Source organism: Thermobia domestica, chromosome 16 (genome assembly GCF_964235325.1).
Source record: "Thermobia domestica chromosome 16, izTheDome1.hap1.1, whole genome shotgun sequence".
NCBI classification, from domain to species: domain Eukaryota; kingdom Metazoa; phylum Arthropoda; class Insecta; order Zygentoma; family Lepismatidae; genus Thermobia; species Thermobia domestica.
In genome coordinates this window covers 38,739,773-38,761,656 of record NC_137469.1, presented here as the reverse complement: position 1 = coordinate 38,761,656, position 21,884 = coordinate 38,739,773, and the positions used below count along the sequence as shown (strand labels likewise).

Sequence of the window (21,884 nt, the reverse complement as noted above, 5' to 3'; positions counted from 1 at the left end):
TTTAAGCGTAAATCATAATTGGAAGCCAAATCTCATTAACTATACCATGTACTGTCATCGTCCTGGTGTCATAAGTATATACTGCCGTATCAATTTCACCTTAGTATCTCATGCATCATCAATTTTTAGGTTTACAAAGAAATTCGTTTTTCTGGATTTTCTCAAAAACTGCTCATGAGGTTTTGCACTCACCAATATAATTTTGTTCAGCTTAATGAGATCTATAAATTGGTATATACAGAGCCGTAACTTAGATTTTTTTCTGGGGGAAAGCATTAATATGCGTATTTAGGCCCCCTTGAAAAGTTATTTTTCTAAGTCTTAGACCCCCTCTTTCCATCTTTGTCTTAATCTTTATGGGCCCCCAAGAGGCTATGGGCCGTCCGCACGCAAGGAATTCATGGCCTTTAGTTACGCCCCTGGACCCAATCCATACATGACAAATTAATTCAGGGGACAATATTGACAAATCTCAAAGCCATAAGAATAATTATTATTCCTAGGATTCCTAATAGTAGACATATTTTACTGAAATGGGCCCACGACTCATCTTTGTTTTATTTAATTTTTGTGTGCTGTTTTGTTTACGTAGTGTAGTGAACTTCTTTGATGAATTTCATGTTCATATCGAATATGGAATAAGAACATTGTTTCTTATTGTGGGCCCCCCTCAAACGGCGGGAAGCTTCCCTGGGGGTTACAGTTGCCCCTCCTGCTCCCCCACAAGTTAGACCCTGGAAATATCGCTTCTCGTAGACATTTTTTTTTCGTTAAATGCTAATAACATTCTAGAACTTTTAACCGCCCCGTTAACGCGGTATTTCATCTAGGAATATCAATCTCTTTAGTTAATGATACTTCTTCAAGAGAAGAATCTCACGTAACGAGTATGATTGCAACAGGATGATATATTTCGCACATCTTGTTGATATTTTTCTTTTTTTAAAATGAGAAATCTCCTTGTTGCTGGGTTAACTACTCTTCTCCGACGATACCTATCTTGATTAGATAGTCACTGAAAATTCATAATTTGACAACAGTTGACAGATATGTAATTGCGTCACGGCATCACTAATGTAAAATTTTGAGGATAGGGTGGGGAAAGTCCCCAGTTTTCCATATCAGAAATACTTCAACCATATCTCGGAAAATTTGTTTTATGCATGAAGCACGAAGGTGCTACAGTTGCCCATGTAACGAGAAGTACTTTCTCAAATTCGAGACGAGATATTTCACGGGTCACATGGGCAACGCTAAGTCACCCAAGTCATGTTACATGATTCATAATATTAAAAAAAAAAGAAAACTATAAATAGATGAAGACAAAGCATTTATTACGGTTTAAACATATGCAATTCATTACACAATACACTCTAATAATAAATATAGTTTACATGTTGGTATAACACACTTTTCGTGGGCCTCTTGTGGCGCGGAAGGATTCGGGTAACTTTTAGATAAAATCAGGAAAAATTCAGGGCACAAGTTTTGTACATTAATTTACAAAATGAGACAAGAAAAAAGTTCCTCAACAATCGAGATGAGAAGACAATTCGTGAACCGAGACGAGACGAGACGAGAGGGAAAGCTTTATTTCTCGTCTCATATCGTTTCAAAATGATTTTTCTTGAGTTTTACGTCCAACTTTTATGCCCATTAAGCTAAGGGATTATCACGGTCGTGAGATATCTGAACTTGGTGTCAATATGGATGGATATTGTTTCAGAACTATACATTCCGACCCAGTTTATCCATTAAATTCCTATTTGTCCACAAACAATGTCAAACCTCTCTTCAATTCCTGATGTTTTACATTGCGTTTTTTTAAATTCATCACATTGTATGTTTTTTGGCAATCGAGAAGATGATTCTTGAACTTCCTCACTGTGGTTTATTTCTCAAAAAATATTCACAGACAGATCTTTTCTGGGTGGTAGTTTCATTTCATTCACACTTATGGTTCAAAAGTTCTGATGCTTCCAAGTTCAGGTTGCGTAACTTTGCGGACACCCTATAGAACTACCGTTTCCAACCATCTAAAACATTGCAGATATCACCAAGGATTTCGTTTCTATACTGTATTATATTCACAGCAATCTTCTGTTGCAATATCCAAAACGATTATTATTCTCGTATCTTTCAGTATTTTTAATTATAATCTTACCTATTACCTGTGTTTTTTTTTTTTTTCATTTTTAAATTCTTCACTGAATCAAGGTTTATGTTTGTAAGATAGTCCGCTTCCTTTATTTATTTATCTTTACTACTCTTTGAAATTAGTTTGGTTCTTCTTGTTCTGCACTGAGTCCGTCATCACCAGTCCATCGATGACGGGGTATGAAGTTCTTCAGTTCTGTTATGTTGCCAAATGCGTTGATGATAATTGAATCTTTTCTTGAGCAGATATAAAGCCGGTATTGAGCCTTAGATGTCTACGGATAGAGTACATTTCACATTCTGTAGTGGCATCCTTGTTGGTGATATTTTCAAAGTTTGTTTCGGGTTCCATGATTTACGCAGTGCCATATTTACGATTTTGTTTCCGGGGGGGGGGGAGCTTTGCTAACTTTATTCCTGGAAGTGTGAAAATTCGGCAAGATATTTCATTTACTTTATTATAACAAATAAAATTTCGGGGGGGGGGGGCTTAAGCCGGAAGCTTCCCCTTAAATACGCCACTGATTGTACGTGACGTATTTCAAGATTCTTCGTTTGTCCAATTCAATTTTATCTTAAGAAATGCGTGTGCATTCATTGTCATACAACCACTTATCGTACACTGAGAAAAAAAATTGTAGGTGGCGTACTTAAAATATAGGTTACATGCGTATTGGACTTAACGTACAGCAGACGTATAACTGAAAACGTATGTTTTATAAAGTGTTCCATCTATAGGTACTTTCTGTATGAGGCAATGTAGGCGGTCAGGATCTCACATACAAATGGACGTATATAACATATAGCTGATGAAGGTAACATAAGTATATGCATGTGATATACGGAAAACTGTTAGATGTCAGACATGCTGCAACGGCATGATGTAACATCTAAGGGTAGTGCCTATGAAGCATACGGATAACGTATGCTTTGTACTGATTTCTATAGTAAGCAAGAGGATACCGTATATATGTACAATATACCGCTGTCCGGAGAACGGATTTTTCTCTGTGTACTTTGGAGCGAAATATCCATAGTTTAATTCTACACAATGTGATCTTATTAGGATAACCCTAGTGGGCCTTATAAGATTATGATATTACAATGTGTTTAGATACGCCTATTAATACCTTTATAGGTAATGGTATCTATCCAATCCCACTTTCTATTATTGAAACAAAGATGTATAGTTGTAGAATGCTAGAAGTATACACATCGCGTCACTAGATGGCAGCAAAGATCCTTCAGCGGTTGACATCTACCGAATGAAATTGAAACTTCTGGAAATTAAAATACATATACGCGTGATCCTCCGTACTGTCTTTTAGCAAACTTTATCATTCGCACTTCCTTTCAATTTATAGCCCTAATGTGGAATGTCAAACTAGAAATTTAATTTCCTATACGGTGATTTATACTATTTTGTAAGTAATATGATATCTACTTTAACAAGTTACTAACATTTTTAGTACTTTTTTTAAATAGTATATTCAAAACATAGTGAAAAGTCTGAACAAAAGTGAAATTAGGTATTCTTAGCACATTTCTCTGTCAACTCTATACCGTACATTAAAAATTGACAGTAGCTCTCGTATTAAAGAAAAAGTGAAAGCACAAGCTGTAACTTAGGTGAGTTATGGGTAAAACACATATACTAATATATATATATATATATATATATATATATATATATATATATATATATATATATATATATATATATATATATATATATATATATATAGTGACAAGATTTATCTTGTGTAGGAAAGCCAATAGTGCTTCTAGTCCAAATGGTTCCCTCTTTCGGAATAAGAAAAGTAAAACAATAAGAAATAGTATATGTGCATGTGAGTGATTGTGTGTGTGAGTCCTCAGAATTATTGATTTGTTGTTGGGAGTAGATGCTGAGTATGGGATTCTGGGACTACGTTGTTTTGACTAGTGTGTGTGTGAGTGTCTGTGTGTCTCTGTTGGCTACGGCCTGTTTACGGAGATTCTTCCCTCCCCCCTAGTGCTTTCGCATCGGCCCCCCTTTCCTTCTTTACTCCTTCCATATCCCCATCGAGGAGAGTAGACCAGATGAAAATCCCAGGGACAAAGACACAACCCGAGCTAGCGAGGGACCCAAGCAAAAAGCAAAGAAGCTGAAACATGCTAGTAATAGTAGGATGAGGTGAAATTCCGAACATCTCTCCTCCTTCTTCTCAAATGATAAAATAAAAATCAAGGTACCTTTCTCTCGCTCTCCATTTTGTTACCTGCTGACTGCTTCCAATATGCTCAATATTTGATAAGCAAGCAAGGTCCAAAACACTTCCTTAATACTCTTGCAGACAGGGTGTGTTTGTGGATGTAAAGCGTGATCGTTTAGTACCCTATGCATTCTTCATGCTCTGTGAAACTATCAAAGGTCTGTATAACAGACCACTTTTTCCCGTAAAAGAAGCAGATTGCCGAGGAAATAGGGAAACATACACAGAGAGACAGTGAGAGAAAGAGAGAAATCTTACATGTAAAACTGAATATTTCTTTATTTATTTGTCTGGTATACAAATTCATGCTGTTAGCCTTGCATAATTATACGTATGGCATAAATACTTCGAGGTAACTGTCGGGAAGAGACTAAAGGCTATTTAGAACTTCTCGCTACATATTAAGAATAGATGAACAAACATGAATTTTATATATCATACCTTTTCGATAATCTCGACTCACTGAACCAGGTTATGAGTATCTTAAAGACAGAGCCGGTCCTCGGCAATTTTCGCCCCTTTCTCCAGAAAGAACAAATTTTAAAAGCAACGATTTTAAGTGTGTTACCCCATTATGAACAACGAAGGGGAGGAACAGAGCACTCGCACTCAGAAAGGTAGAGCGTTGTTGTGTCCGTTTTTTCTTTAAATAATAATCTATTATGTTAGTGAAAGATAAAGCAAACCCACCTGCAGAGGAAAAATGATAATCATTTTTTATAGAATTCAATATCGAGCTACAATCTCAATATATCAGTTTGCAATTTCAGTGTAACTAGCTCTTTAATCTTTATTTCTTGATTTTCCTTCTACATCTGTTAGTTTAAAGAAAAACTTATTTCCACTTTTAGTGATAAGGAATTTGATTGTGACAAACAATCACAAACAAAAATTGCGATAACTAACTAAATGGAAAAGGTGTTCACTACTTTTCGAGAATTGAGATTTTGTATTTGAAAACACTCAAGCAATTCATGCTGTGATGTTTGACCATTTGCTTTAGCATTGTTCATGTGACAAACTAAATTACAGTTTGATTACTGGCATATAATTTGAAGTACCTCTAACTAACTACCTCTATAAAAATTGTTGCGGAAGTAACGCAGGGTTCTGAAACTTATATATTTGGATAGGACACATACTAGTTCCTAAGTGAAGTCTTGACCCGATTACGGTAGGTCCTATAGTTTTGGAGCTATGGACCTTTAAAGTTCATTTCTTCATGTTTTCGACAGCCTATAACTCCGAAAAGAAGAATTTGTGCACCTAGGTGGATCTATATTTTTTGTTGTCTTTTATCTTGCGCACTCAGGTATTGAGATTGAGCTACAAGAAATGTGTAAAACAAATTTGGGGTCCGGGTCTGATTTCTGACATCACCATAGAGCTCAAGGGACCAACACCTTCTCAACACCACCACTGCGTACTACAACTGCATGTCTAATAAGCGAATAGAGACAACCCGACTCCTACACTTCGGTACTCATTTTTAGAGCCTCGGGGCCAGAGCCTGATTTCTGCCATTATCTCTGTGTTTGGAAGACCCGGATCTTTCCAACGCCACCACCCGCGTCCAAAAACTCGATGCAGCCCTCTTCAGAAAATCCTGAATCCGGCCCTATATATACGAACACACGACTGTTGAAACTATTGAACTCCCCCCCCCCCCAACAAAAAAGAAGACATTTCTGCCCACACAACCACTTTTTAAAACCCAAATCATTTATAAATTCTTCACAAATCATTGATAAATCAGGATGACGTGTAACACAAGGAAATACTGTTGCAATTAAATAAATGGATTGATTGGTGTTCAAATTTGTTTTTCACAATTGAGGCTATATGAAGTATGACCTACAGCTTAAACTCGGATCCAAACCACTGTTTGGGTTGATATCCGAGACAAGCGTGCTCAACAAGAATCGCACTGGCGACAGTATACAGAAAGCACTAGTCATTTAGATATGAGTTCAATGAATGTCATAGCTGGAATTGAAATAAAATTCATTATTCATAATATAGTCGTTATTTTACTTAATACTAGCTGAAGTACCCATTCTTCGCATGGGGGCTGTATTTGGAAGTCAACACCTATGGGAGTATCACCATTCAGCTCAGCGTCCGCGAAAACTATGGAGTTGACACTAATATCGGTCATTTTGGATTATTTTAAAATGTCTCGGTATCCCCCGGTGGCAGAATGGGGTGAATTTGGAAGTTAATGTGCAGCGACTGCGAAAACTATGAATTCGACACTAATATCGGTCATTTTCTACTACTTTTATATGTCCGGATAAAGGCCCCACCTGAGACCCGCTGGTTCGAAATTTGAAAAAAAAAAAACGCTTTGTCGTGGTCTGGGGCCTGGACCAAAATACCCGTAACCCAAATTTGGTAACTCCTGGTCCACTCTTCTGGTCCCCAGGCTGCACACAGACAGACACACAAACATTTTATTTTATTTATATTAGATTAAACTCCTTGCATTAAGAGAGCTCCTCCGTGGCTAAGCGGTTAGCGTACGCGCCTTTGGCGCGGGAGACCCGGGTTCGATTCCCGGCGGGAGCTCATGTGGTTCGGATTCCACGTAAATCAGTAGGTCCACGTCTCATATAGCCTCGCTGCTGAACGGGACGATAAACTCAAAATCAACTCAACTCAACTCCTTGCATTAAGAATTCAATGTATTTTAAATATGATATTACGACAACACGTTGCCAGTATTCCAATGTAATTTCACATATATATTTAAAGTTAAAAGCGAGAGGGAAAACGTTATTACGAGTAAGGTTGGAGGAAAATGGCATCTGATCTGTTCCAACTCTCAGCTTAGAACAAACCCTTTTGAGTGCTTCTCTCCTTGGAGTTCTCTACACGACGTGATAACGATCTATCTATAGGGACCGGCCGAGAGAGAGAAGCTTTTACTATCTCTGTTTACTGAATTTCTCACCCATAATAGAGATACTCTCACCGAACGTTTGCTCTCGACACGAAAACAGGTCCCATCGGAGATGCCGATCATTAAAAAGCACTCAACTGGCTTCTTTTTAAGACCACAATGTATATTTGATGAATTTGCCTCTGCATTATACAAGAACTTAGTTTTCTTTTACTTTTTTGGTACTTTTTCCCTTTAACTTTGTACAAAAAGAATGCTAAAAAAGGGATTGTATTTAATGTATGTGTGAAGAAGAAATGGGTAAAGACATGCGTCAATATTTACTATGCATTTTCATTTCATTAAATAAAAATGCAGGAAAAATGCAGAAGATCTGTTAGTTAGGGATTAAAATAATAATATCTAATAGGTGCAAAGAAGACATAATATGTACCCTTGGTGGTTTAGCGGTAGAGTGTTCACCTATGATGCATGTGATTTTTGGTTCTGCCAAACTCGGATAAACACCTCCTGAGAGTGAATTTTCTCGGGGTTTTCTCGTTTTCTTCCACTTTCGTTATTCCACCTTTTCATTCCTTATCACCATCATCGTCCCCCTTAGCAACAGTGCATAATCGAGAGATGTTAAAATGAATATATATATATATATATATATATATATATATATATATATATATATATATATATATATATATATATATATATATATGTAAAATCGTATACGTTAGAAGAAAATTTACAACCTCTGATGGAAATATTGACATAGAACGGAAATACGAGGGAGGATAGAAAACTAAGATTACAACCGATATTTCTGGAGTTTCGTCTGCTATACAGCAGTGAGGAATGTGCGGTAAATGGAATACATATAGTTGGTAACTGTGAAGAGTTTCAGTTAACTGCCACCAACGGCGTTAGTTGTAGGTAAACACAAATGGCGACTCGTATAGAAAATCGAATAAGTACGCTCAGTTATTCGATTTCTGTGGGCAAAACTTGTAACCGCGGCTGAAATTCACCGGAAGCTGATAGAGGTGTACAGAGAGACTGCAACTTAACGTCAGCATGTCGCACAATGGTGTCGAAAGTTTGCGGCTGGTAAAGAAAACGTCACCGACGAGTAGCTCATTGGCCGACCCAGCATGGCATCTACAGATTTGAACACAGTTCGCGTTCAGGAGCTGATTTAGGACAACAGGAAGATAGCGTTACAGCATCTGATAACAGAATTAAGAAATGTCGTTCGGAAACATCTAGGAGGCCGTCGCTTTGTTTCAGACAAGGAGGTGAAACACTTCGTGATAACGTGGTTGAATACGCAAGGACAGGATTTTTATCAGGAGGGAATCTTCAAACTTATCCCACGATGCGACAATTGCCTTCAACCAATATGGAGACTATGTCGAAAAATAATCTAATGTATCTACTGTCTGTTGGTTGTATTGGTTGTGTGAAATAATGTATACACATTTCACTGCAGGCTTTGTAACCTTAGTTTTTGATCACCCCTTAAAGCTTACAAAAGCATATATATATATATATATATATATATATATATATATATATATATATATATATATATATATATATATATATATATATATATATATATATATATATACAGGCCCGTAGCCAGCCCAAAATTTTAGGGGGGCCCGGCTGAAGTTAGGGGGGGCCGATCCAACCATATTACCACATTATAGTTCATTTGCAAGCCTACCGTGAAAATTGTAGGGAGCCAGCCAAAATTTAGGGGGGCCGGCCCCCCTAGACTCCCCCTGGATACGGGCCTGTATATATATATATATATATATATATATATATATATATATATATATAGAGAGAGAGAGAGAGAGAGAGAGAGAGAGAGAGAGATTGTATGGATGTAAAGAACGGACTCTAGGAGATGATGAGAAACGGAGAATGGAAACTTTTGAAATGTGTTACTACAAAAAAAAATGATAAAATTAGAAGATATCAGGTGAAAGAGTGTTCGAAATGGTAGAAGAAGAAAGAAGTACAGTGTGTCCAATATACAATGCAACCTGGAGTTTGGGATAGTAGAACTTTCGAATCTGAAGTGATACACGAATAATGGTTATACCAAAATGAAGCTTTGTTCATGCATATATATTTTTAAAGTAGGACCCGATATGCACTTACTTACATGCACCCGGCAACACTGCTATTTATTTCTATGGGGCAATTTAAAACAAGAGGTATACAAGAACAATTCTCGATCTATTCAAGACCTGGAAACGAACTTTCGCAGTGCCATTGAGAACATTAACACTTCTAATCTTCGTAAAGTTGCTGCCAACCTGGTGAAACGTGTGAACCAGTGTTTGAATCAAAACAGGGGACACTCCCAGCATCCGCTGTAGAGCTGGTAACTCATTTCTGATAGTAGCAGTGTTGCCGGGTGCATGTAAGTAAACGTTTTATCATGATAATTTCAAAGTTTGTTTTTCATTGTTTTCAGAAATTGCATAATGTATACAGATTTTTAGCACACCTTTTGATGCGCTGAATCATCAACGAAGTTGACAATTCAGAGTGTTAATTTATGAAAACTACGATTTCCCTAGTTTCCCCTTACAGAGGCCTCATCCGATTAGTTATCGGTGGAAATGAAAACTTCTTTTTTCTGCTCCATAGTTTCTAAGCTACCCCAACCAAACAATCTGAAAATTAATGACAGAACATCAGTTATGAGTCAATTTACATGTTTTGAAAAAAAAAAAATGATTTACACCTTCGGTTACATCTGGCAACACTATGTGGTTTCTAGTGTACTTCAATCGTTGGTTCCTACTTTAAAAATACGAGTATATGCATGAACAAGGCTTTATTTTGTTATAACCATCATTCGTGTATCACTTCAGGTTCAAAAGTTCTACTATCCCAAACTTCGGGTTGCATTGTATATTGGACACCCTGTATAATGAATAATATTTCGAAAAGGAGAGATAGGGTGATTGGACACATCAGGAAACATAGAGGAATCATGCTGTCGGCTATGAAGTGAATGACAGAAGGGAAAATACCAAGAGGAAGAAAATGATTGAAATACGTGGAGCAAATAACACGTGATATAGGGAAGAAAATCTACAAGAAAAGTAGAAGTCTGGCTCAGGGTAGGAGAAACTACAGTTACGTCAAATCTATCAAAGTCTTGTTTACCCGAGAAGAAGAAGAAGAAGAAAAAAAGAACGCTTAGAATAGATGGATCAAGAGTAATATGTGTTCGACAGTTCTTCCGAAATTGTTTCCCAGATAGAAATGTGCTACATATGGAAGTTACAATGGTTAAGTTTTGCATTAATTTATAATTATCATAATGAAAGAGATGTATTTTCTGACTAAATTTCTGTTATCTTCCGATTGAGAACTGTTCTAGAGATTCAACTTGGAAGTTTATATAAAAAAACATGAGTATATGTCTAATTAAACGTATTACGTATTCTCTCCCATGATGAAGCTTGATGGTTTTAGCTTGCTACTGCTTGATCACTGGGATCCATTCACAGATAAATTGTCTATTGCAAGTTGGGTGAAGGATAGCAAAGACATAATGGTTGAGAATATATCAAAGAACTGCACACATGATTTATACAACCATTTGATATGTTTCTATTCCGACCAATTCAGGAAATTTGTACATAGTATGAAACTTCTTCATCCGGACCTTATGATCTACCAACGAAAGAATCAAATAAAGTTCATGTCCATGCTAACGAATCAGTTTCGATCAAGGCGATACATTGGATTGTTTCAGATTGTGTTCCACAAGGCAGGTTACCGAACAAATTATATACCTTTTGAACCACCTTCGCTTTGGTTATGCGAACTCTTCCCTTGACGGATGCAATGCAATTGCACATATCAAATATTCATGATGCAAGGAAGTTTTTTTTGTCTAGCGCCATTTCTTCATAGAAGAGAAGAACAACAGTGATCAATTTTCATCTCTAACCTATCATTATTGTGAACAGTATAATTACTAATTTGAACTAACAAACCCGTTAGTTACTGCAAAACAATTTTCTCTGTTATCTCCGAAGATTTCAATTCGTCTGTCAATAATGCTGTACTTAATGCGTTTAAATGTGCATATACTCATTTATTTATATAAACTTTCAAATTGAATCTCTCGAACAGTTCTCAACCGAACAGGAATTTTATTAGCTTGTTGTGATAAGCATGAATTAGTCCTTAAAATGGCATGCTTAGTTTCTCTACAGGCGAGTGCCTTCTCCCGAAATTCCTTTATTAGCTCCCCGTAGTTTATAATCACATTCATCTCTTCCCAGGACTAAGATAAATTAAATTGCCATTATATAATACTCTTGAGCAGAGCACGTTCTTTGTCAAATAATGTTCCACGGCAGCCTCATTTCATCTAAAAATTCCGCCCCCTCTCCTCCGCCATGTATCAAGTTTTCTTGAAGTGTGCGAGAAGTGGCAGCAAACATCCACTTCCGGTTTTAACGTTGATCGTTAAGAGAGTAAAAACAGTAACAATAGCGAGAAATGTTTTTCTGCAATCAATTAAGCCTTCCAAGGATATATTTCGTCTCCACTCTAGTACATTTACTGCAGCCGGAAGTGGTAGAAATCTACTACCCCTTTCGATTTCAATATTAATTGGAACCATAGGAACCAAACTCCTTCACGTGGTGTACACATGACACTACTACTTTTTTATTACTGTGTCTAAGTAGATAGACAATGTAGTGTATTATACTAATGCACATTTTGTTACTACCTAGTAAATCAAATATCAGTTTTCAGTGCTTAGATAGGATTTCACATTTCCCAACAATATGGCGGACATTTCGTAATTGAAACAGTGTACATACCATCACCTCCCTTTTCAGTCGAAAGCACACTGTATTTAATAGCTAGCATATTCTTGGGAAGCATTTGCATATAGCAAGGGTTGAATTTGAGCAATTTAGTTGGTGGTATATCACATTATGGGGAACACAATGGTATAAAAGGGGAGGAGGGGAGGCAGTGTGAGAAGGAGAGAAGAGACGCGAGAACAATGATTCTTTGTGGGTCGTTCGAACAAAAGGTTGTCAGTTCCATGACTGAATGAGGGTAGGCAGTAATAGTAGAATAACCATACTGTTATAGATGTAATACACTAGAACGTTTCTCGTACTGTATTAACATCTACGGCAGTATGGTTATTCTAAATATTGTATAAATTCTCGCTCTGCTCTATATACGTACGAATTTCAATTACATTTAACTAAAAATTAATTACGTTGATAATGAAACAATCGCATTTTTTTCGTTTTTGGCATAATCTTTTCGTATTTGTCTATTGTCGACCTTATTTGTTTTTTTTACAATGTACACTTCAAATCGGCAGAGACGATCCTAGTCGATTTAATAATTTACCCTTCAATTCGGCACTTCTTAGCCGGTTTACAACCTATACCAAAAATCGGCAGGGTCTATTTCTTTCGATTTAATTATCTACACCTCGTATGATAGATTCGATCTTAAGTTTATTTAATAATTTCCTGTGGGACATTTCTGGGTTCTTTGTAGGATAATCGCAAAAGAATTTTTGGGCTTCAAAATCTTTTCCCATGACAGGCATATCTCATTAAAATTCCATGGATATTTTCATTACCCTTAAAATTTCTGCTGCTAACCCGAATGTCCTAGGACAAGTATGTGTCTGTGGGAAGTCCAAAGAACGTCCCGCGTACCTGCTTTATGTGGTACCCCACATAGCACAAAAACATCCTTGGACGTTCAAGGATGTTAGTCTACGATACTGGGATGTCCCCAGGATATCCAGTTTTCCCAACAGGCGTTCCGTGTACATCTTGTGGAGGTATGGAAACGATTATGTCCTGGAAACGAGACTTCATACGGGTTTCCTATGATGGTGCATTTTGAACTCTGTCTGAGAAAATCACAAAGGTTGACCTCTGGACGCCCATTGTCCCGTTAAGGTACATTTTATTGAAATCCAAGGGGAATGTCATGGATATTATCATCATCCTTATAGTTTCAACTGTGAACGTGCATCTCCTGGGACACTATGAGATCTCATGAATATGTTGCTTTATTTATTTATTTATTTAACAACCACCAGATACAGCTCAGAGGCCATTTTGCACTGAATATCTAACAACAACAACAACAACAATGGAAAGGATTTGGGAAGACATCGGCCAGGGCCTGTTTAGTAGGTACCAACCCGGCACTTGCCTGGTAGAACTGAGGGAAACCCTGGAAAACCCCAGTTAGGATGGTCGGCAGCGGGAATCAAACCTACGACCTCCCAAATGCGAAGCCAACGCTCTACCACTTGAGCTACTTCTGGTTTCTCTTTTACGGTAAAGATACCAGCGTTTCTCTTTACGAAGGACGAGCTCATGTGCTCTGCATTGTCAATGCTGATATATTCCCAGCCTCTTCATCAGAATCCCTGAAGATGCATGTAATATCTGCATTCGAAATGCCGGGTGTCAATATTTTCACCTTGCAGATAGCCCAAGGACACTTACTGAATAAAAGGGTGTTAAAAATGGTGAGAAAGAAAAGAACAATATTAGATACTTACTATTAAAAGAGGAAGAGAAACTGGTTGGGACATTGGCTAAGAAGGAACTGTGTCACCAGGGGTATGGTGGCAGGAAAAAAGAGCGAGAGAGGCTACAATTGATAAATGGTATCACAATAGAAAATCGTACGTAAAGACGAAGAGGTTAGGTGAAGACTGTGGAACATGGAAACTCCTCAGTTGCAGCAAATGATCTACCAATAATGACAGAATACTTATGACATTGATGTATTTACGAAATTAATATTTCAATTTAAATCGTTTTGACGACTGGAACAAGAGTATACGCAATCAATAGATGGCAGCACATAACAATTTTTTACGCTTTAATTTTGACTCTTATCATCACAGCTATGGTTAGTACAGGCACTATTTTTCTAGAGAAAGAGCACTGCATATTATGTATAAAAAATGACGTATTTCTTTCAATAACTACATTATTTGTTTTAATTTCTCTTTGCAGCGAATAATGGATTCCGCGGAACAAGCAGCTCTATCGCATAAGTTCGACGAGAAACTTTCGGTGAACTATTACAACTCGAGGCGATTGAACGAGTACGCGTCAGACGGGAAGCTCCTGAAGGATTACCAGGAAGTTACTCTCACCCCGAACAGTCATTTCGACAACCTCCCGGTCAACACCAGCTTCAGCTCCGTCCTCCTGCCACCGGATACTAAAGACTCAGGTAAGTCAGTTTTAATCTTGTCTTAACCACAACAGAACAAGTCACTTTATTTGTTTCTAGGATTTCTTTAGGTTTTAACTGGATCTCTGTTACATAAACTAGTTCACGAAAGTTTCAGAAATTACTCCTTGATGACAATAAAATTCGTGGGAATCGATTGAGGGAAAAGTAACATTTCACTTTGTGACAATTACTATTGTAAGGATCAAGGATTTTGCTCCAAATATTCTACAGGGTGTCCCGAAAGTTTTGAATCATTGCTGATTTATAGAGAATATCAAAAATAACAAAGGAACTTATAGTAAAATGTTCAGTTTCTTATAAGAATGGAAGTTGTACTGGCAAGGAACCCCTTGAGTGCAAGTGCAATCTCTAGCAAGGCTCATTTGAAAGTATAGTGCGAACAATGATGACAGGAAAAATATTAGCTGCTACACTGAGAAAAAAAGGACTAGGATTTCCGTGTGGATACATCGTATTTACGCGGGTGCACTCCTTAAGTAATGTAATTTCATGTATAAAAGTACAGCAAGTGGGAACACCATGCCAAGTCTGGAGTTCGGCGTCGAACTAGACTCGCTGTGATTGGATAATTTTATTCACATGATTGGTTTCGTGTTGAAAACTATTACTCTCGTAAGGTAGGGAGTCACAGATTTAGAAAGAAGCAGGAGGGAACAATCGTAGGAAGGTGGTAACAACATTATATACGTAAGTTACCACCGTCGGAATGGGTATGGCGTTAATTCTAGATTTGAAATGGTGGTCCTACAATACAAAATTTTCGCTGGACGGTGGTGTAGACAGTACTACGGATGAAACAACATTACTTAATGAGGTGACGCGCGTAACCTGGTAAAAACAGCATTTACATGCCGACTGGAGTATGCATTTCTCTCAGTGTAATGACTTACCATGTGCATCAGGAGGGCGACAGAAAATACGTGTCCGAGAGGTACAGAGATCAACCTTCTATGGGATGTATGTATTACACTTCACAAAATGGATATCATCGATATTCACGCAATGTTCAAAACTAACCATTAACTTGCACCATGAACACCGAATGATAAATTACGCGGCACAGTAATCACAAATGTTCGCACCATCAAAATCGAAGGCGAATTCCTTGGGAGTTACAAACCGTTCAGGGCATTCAGCTAGGTATCCACTCTTAAAGAATTTTTGTAGAATCATATTGGTGTAACGGGTGCCATCACATTCCATCAGTTCTCATCTCCCCCTCCCGGTTCCTTGTGAGATATCTCTCGCCAATTTTATTTTCATAAGTATCTAGATGAAGAAATAGTAAAAACTGGCTTGCCTAATGACGACAGTGTTTCGATACCGGGTAGAATAATTAGGTGTACAACGGGTTACAGATGATAACGGCGCTTCTTTAGGAATCTTGAAAGAAAATTAATAAGATATTAGAAATCTTGAGGAAGAGCTGCAAAGAATATGGAATGAAAATAAACTGATCTAGAAGAGCAAGAGAAAAGCACCGTGATCGGAACAAAACAGTCGGTACAGAGGCGAGAAAACTGTAACAGATGTCATTTTTGGGGGAACTTTGGTTATAATATTAGTGAGGACATGAAGTACAGCGAACGTGAAATAAATGCAAGAATAGGAAGGGTGAACGGGAAATTTAGAAACAGATATTTTGTAGATCCGTGAATAAACTTAAGAAAAACACTCACGAAATGTTTCGTGTGAAGCATTGTAAACTATGTAACAATAACACGACGAAAATCGACTGGAGGCTTTCAAAAATATAAGTATGGAGAAGAATGGAGAGAATTAGCTGGGTCAAACGAAAAATGAATGATAAGGTGTTAAAAAATAGTAGAGGGAGAAAACAAACAATTTTAGATGTAATTAGTGAAAATAGGAAGAGAAATTCGTTGGGATATTAGCTGGGAAGGGATTGTATCATGAGGAAGGCGTACTAAGAAGGTACAGAGAAAGGAAAAATAGGAAGAATGTGAAAGAGACTACAGATTGGCGGTATTAATGGAAAATTCCTATGTAAAGCCGAAGAGGTTAGCTGAAGATTGTGATTCAAAATTCTCAGTCTGGGTAACTGATCTGCCAATAATGGCAGAATATCAATGATAAAGATTACGATGATATTCTTTTTTCCTTCTTTCGTTACTCATATATTGTACGGAATTCGAACTATAATTTAGTTTCTAAGATTTTAAAAAAATCTGTGTATATTTTTAACGCAATTTAATCACAGGAAACTACAACATTTGAATGATTTTCTAAGTTTTTATGTTAAATGAATATATATTGTGTGTATACAGTACATACCAATGTCATACCTAAAGGAAGTTACTGGGTTTTAACTCCTGTTCCTACAATATGTTATGCTTAAAAATGAATACACTAGACGCTCGCCAATCCAGCCCTCAGTAGTCCATCCTCTCAGTAATCCGGTCCCGACATCTGGCGTCTGGCGCATAATGTTGCAACAATCTATCGAAGTTTGCATTTGTTTATACTATCATCATGATCATAGGTATTCTCCCCTTATTGGCAGGTCGCTTGCAGCAGCTGAGAAGCTTCCATACTCCACGGTCCTCCGCTAACCTCTTCGTCTTCACGTACGATATTTCTGTTGTTATATCATCCATCAGTTGTAGTCTCCTTCACCCCCTCCCTCTCTTTCCCGCCAAAATACCCTCTAAGACGTCCCTCATGATACAATTTCTTCTTAGGCAATGTCCCAACCAGTTTCTCTTCCTCTTCTTAACAATATCTAAAAGTGTTATTCTCTCCCCCACCATTTTCAACACTCTCTCATTCGTTTTCCGCTCGACCCAACTAATTCTTTCCATTCTTCTCCACGCCCACATTTCGAAGGCTTCCAGTCGTTTTTAATCATTTTTACGTAATGTCCACGTTTCCGCCCGATACAGTACAACACTCCACACGAAGCATTTTATAAGTCTTTTTCTTAACCCTTTATTCAAAGTCCCACAAAACAGACTTTTCTTCCTCCTAAAGGCTTTTTTCGCCATTCCTATCCTTGCTTTCATTTCACATTCACACTTCATATCATCACTAATAATACTACACAGATGTCGAAGTTTATACTATAGCTGAGAAAAATTACATACATTACTATTGTGGCTTCCGTTTATTATTGCTTGGAAAGTGATTATGTGATCATGCATGCTGCCGTCGAGGATCTTCATTGCTACAACTGAAAATGTGCAACATGTTTCATAGTGAGTGATAATCCTAATACAATCTTAAGCATTAAGTTTTCTCTATATTTTCTGTGATAATGTACATAACTTTTAATAAAGTATCGTGCTGTATATGGTAAATTCAATTTCAGACAGTGTCAATCATCCAGTACTTTCGCTAATCTAGCCAACTTCTTTGCAAGATATGGCTTGATTAACGATAATCTAGTGTATTTATCATATTAATGTGTGAATACAAACATCGCTGGTGTTCTGAAGAGATATGATTTTGGATGCTTGATCCTGCTCCTGATATAATCATGGATACTTGAACCTTCTGTTGATGAAAGTCTTGTGTACGGCATGAGTACATACGTACATAATACCAGTTCCTTCTTTTGAAAAGGAAAGCGTAACTTTACAACGAAGTAAAAAATATATAATAAAAATTAAGAATAAATAATGGGTTTACTATGGCTGGATCCCTGGTTGGACCCAGGCAGAAGTAAAAGTGAGGCGGAACGCGGGGGATATCATTCCACCACTTCCAAAAAATATCTTTGACATCCGTCCACCTCCTAAAAATTACAATGGACAAAGATATCTCCCGGGGAATAGCGTGACGTCATGCCTCCCTTTACCTTTTCAAATCCACTTTTACCCCTGCCAGGCTACGAGACTTTGTGGTAGACAATATCGTGTCCCGGCTTTTTCTCTAGGTTCTCCCGTGTCCTACCACACATTTTAATATTATCAATTCTTTCGTAATTATTCATTTACATTAATCTTCTGTGTCATTTAATCTAAAACGGCGCGTTTGTGAGAAGCCAAATTAAAAATTTCACTTCTTTCTTATATTTTTTTGAATAAAACACAAATCAACAGGGATTTCTAAAAAGTTTTAAAAAAAGAAGAAATTCATGTGACTTAGAAAGTTTGGAAAGCTAGGAACGAGAGAGAGACAGAGAAAAAATAGAGAGAAAACTAACTCTTAAATTTATACATTTATAAAGATATCTTACTTTCTCCAAATTTCAAGCAAAAACGCCAAATTCACGAACATTTTAGAAAGAGAGAAAGTAAGGCTCCCTACCTATATTCATCAAACCAAAGTTTTTAAATAATACCAAAGAAGACGGAATTTGTAATTTTCTTCGTTTCCTTTTCTATTCAATCAAAGTTTTAGAGAAGGTAAGAATGTCTTCAATGCACGACAACATTTAAAATAAGATTACTTTGTTTTAACCCTTTTAAACCTGATTTTCATTCAGTCCTTATAAAAGCCTATTACTATATTACAGAGAATTAAAAGAGAAGTAAATAGTACAAATCAAGTCTACCCTATTGATAGCACCATCTGGTGTCCATCTTGAACACCAGATGATCCCAACTGAAATATTTCGTTATTAGAATGAGAAATAACGCGATAACCTATATGTTCATTGGATTAGGATTATAAATTAGATTTCTGGTCTTTCAGCATCTATGGCCATTTAGAGCGTCACATATGAAGGATGGCGTCCATCGGAGATCACATTATCCGAGGAAAGGAAAGGAAAGGAAGCGGTCTGGGACCTTATGTTAGGTACCATCCCGGTATTTGCCTCGTGTGAATAAGTGAAAACCTCACTCAGGAAAATTTAAAATACAGTAAATTAGGTACTATAAAACTATTATTTCTAGGAAAACCGATTGGTATTCTCTGAACCAGGCACGTAACCAGAACTTCATTTCGAGAGGGGTCTAAAGCTTTTCTGTGGGTTCAGTATGAGGATAAATTATATGAAAATTTGTAAAATCATCTTTAAAATTAGGCTAAACTTACAGAAAAGTCGGGATTTTGGAAGTCCGGACCCCCCAGGACCCATCCCCAGCGTTTGTTTCTGCTTTTTTACGACATAAGTTAATAAAAGACAGGAAATAGTTACTGGTTTACCTTTTGACGGAGTTTGATACAGTCATAGTCACTTGACATCTATTAACATGATCTGGAAAGAAATTCCACTAAAACTGATTATTTTCCTTTTTAAAGAAAGGAGGTTTTCAATTTGACCTGTATGCATGTATGCTTGTATATTTGAGAACCGTTAGTTATATTTCGGTACGATTTTCACCAATCTAATGAACTATTAACAAGAAAAGTTTATACACACAAAAAATTTAAAAAGTAATAACTAATTATTTAACAAAAAACAATTCCTGCATAAAAACATATCCTAAAATACACTGCAACCAGAAATTCAGCAAAGTAAGGCTGGTTGCATGCAATAAAACGGCTAAGAGCACTTTCCAGTTCACTTTCTCCGAATGATTTAACACTAGTGATGAATGTTCAGATCAATGGCGTTGAAATGACTGTTTACATCCCGGTCTTGCTTAACTTTTGCCATAATATCATAAACTTTTCTGTAATTGGTCTCCTACTGCGAGAAGCATCTTAAGGGATCGAAATTCCTAGGACGAAAGTGATTGTTTTACTGATTTTGTGACCATGTTTCCTATTTAAAAGTGCATAACCGCATCTTACTAAAAAAAAAAAAAAAAAAAAAAAAAAAAAAAAAAAAAAAAAAACCTAAAGGGAGTCACGATGACCATTGGTAAAGGCTAACATCTGGTTTCAAGAGTCGGATGTTTGATCCCATGTTATGTGAGTTCGTGGCGGACGACATTGAGAGAGAGAAAGCTTGGAGAGAGAGAGAGAGTCAAATATGGGAACAGAGAGGGATATATTCACGTATGCAAGCTTAGAATTGGAGAAACTAAAGATTGGAAAGCATTCATATTCTGAGGAAAATTGTGACTTAGTGCAACATAAGAATCAAAGTTTCACAATCGAATCTACGAACATCACATATCTTGAATTAAAGTGGATAACTCTTTTTGAAGCATCAGATAATTGTGCAGAGAGAGAGAAAGAAAGATATTAACATTTGGAGAATGAGAAATTAAAAATATCACAGACTTCGGATTTAAGTTTCGAACCAAGAATCTTTTGGTTATTAAGCCACGACATTAACTACTTTTTTGTTTTCTTATTTTTCATTCGTTATCCGTTATTCGTTATGTTATTTTCGTTATTCACTATCCCAATAATTATCGAATAATTATCCATTATTCGACCAATTCTTCGAGTAATTATTCATTACCCGATATTTTCGTTATTCATTATCTCAATAATTATCGAATAACTATTCATTATTGGCAAGGTGACCAGACGTCCCGTTTCAGCCGGGACAGTCCCTTTCTTCCACCGTTGTTCCGTTTTTGTCTGATTCTCAAACGAGACTCCTAAATATCCCGTCTTTAAGCAAAAATGACCTAGGTGTCAAGTAATTATTATTTAAAACATAAATGGTCAATGCAAATTCTACACTCTTCCGTACGAACACTCATTGGGAAGGTTCAGCTGTGTCTGGAACTTCTGAATGTTCAAATGGGAATTGAGTGTTCTGCGCTTCAGGCGGAAATTGAGTCGGAATTGTGAGTGTTCAAGCAGTATTGTTGTACTTAAGTATTGTTGGGTTGTACTTAAGTTACAAACGCTGTGTTATCATTCTTACTTGTACAGTATACTTTGCAAATTGAAAACACTGCTGAGTCCCAAAATGCAATGTGGAAGTAAGATATATATATATATATATATACCACTCGTCACCGATTCTTATGCGTCCCGTTTTGGAAAGTAAAAGTTCTGGCCACTTTAATTATTGGAACAATTATTCGTTCGAACAATTACTTGTTATCCATTGTTTTCTTTATTCATTATCCCAATAGTGATTAAATAATTATTAGTTATCCGTTATTTTCGTTATTTATCACCCCAATAATTATCGAAAAATTATTCGAATAAAGAATTTTCGGGGAATCTATTATTCAAATTTTAACAGTACTAGTACTCTCCTAAAATTTGGACTTTTTTTTTTACACTTGTCTAAGTTACACCCATCCGCTGTTGTATTCTCTGACGAAAACTTCATAACTGTTCTATTAATACTTTCTATATATATATATATATATTTTTAAACCTTTTCATTTTAATCGAAAACACTTCTTGTGCAGAAAGAGAATACGAAAGATCCCAATGAAAGCAAC

The 21,884-nt window shown here is 36.7% G+C and overlaps 1 protein-coding gene across 2 annotated transcripts in view; it reads left to right on the top strand.

The window, feature by feature from the left end:
* The window catches only part of stol (voltage-dependent calcium channel subunit stolid), a 483,866-nt gene that overhangs the window by 273,940 nt on the left and 188,042 nt on the right, over nt 1-21,884 (top strand). For both annotated transcript variants that reach the window (XM_081742355.1, XM_081742354.1), the window contains exon 4: nt 14,370-14,592. In XM_081742355.1, the coding sequence (XP_081598481.1) occupies nt 14,370-14,592 (223 nt within the window). The remainder of the gene's footprint in view (nt 1-14,369; nt 14,593-21,884) is intronic.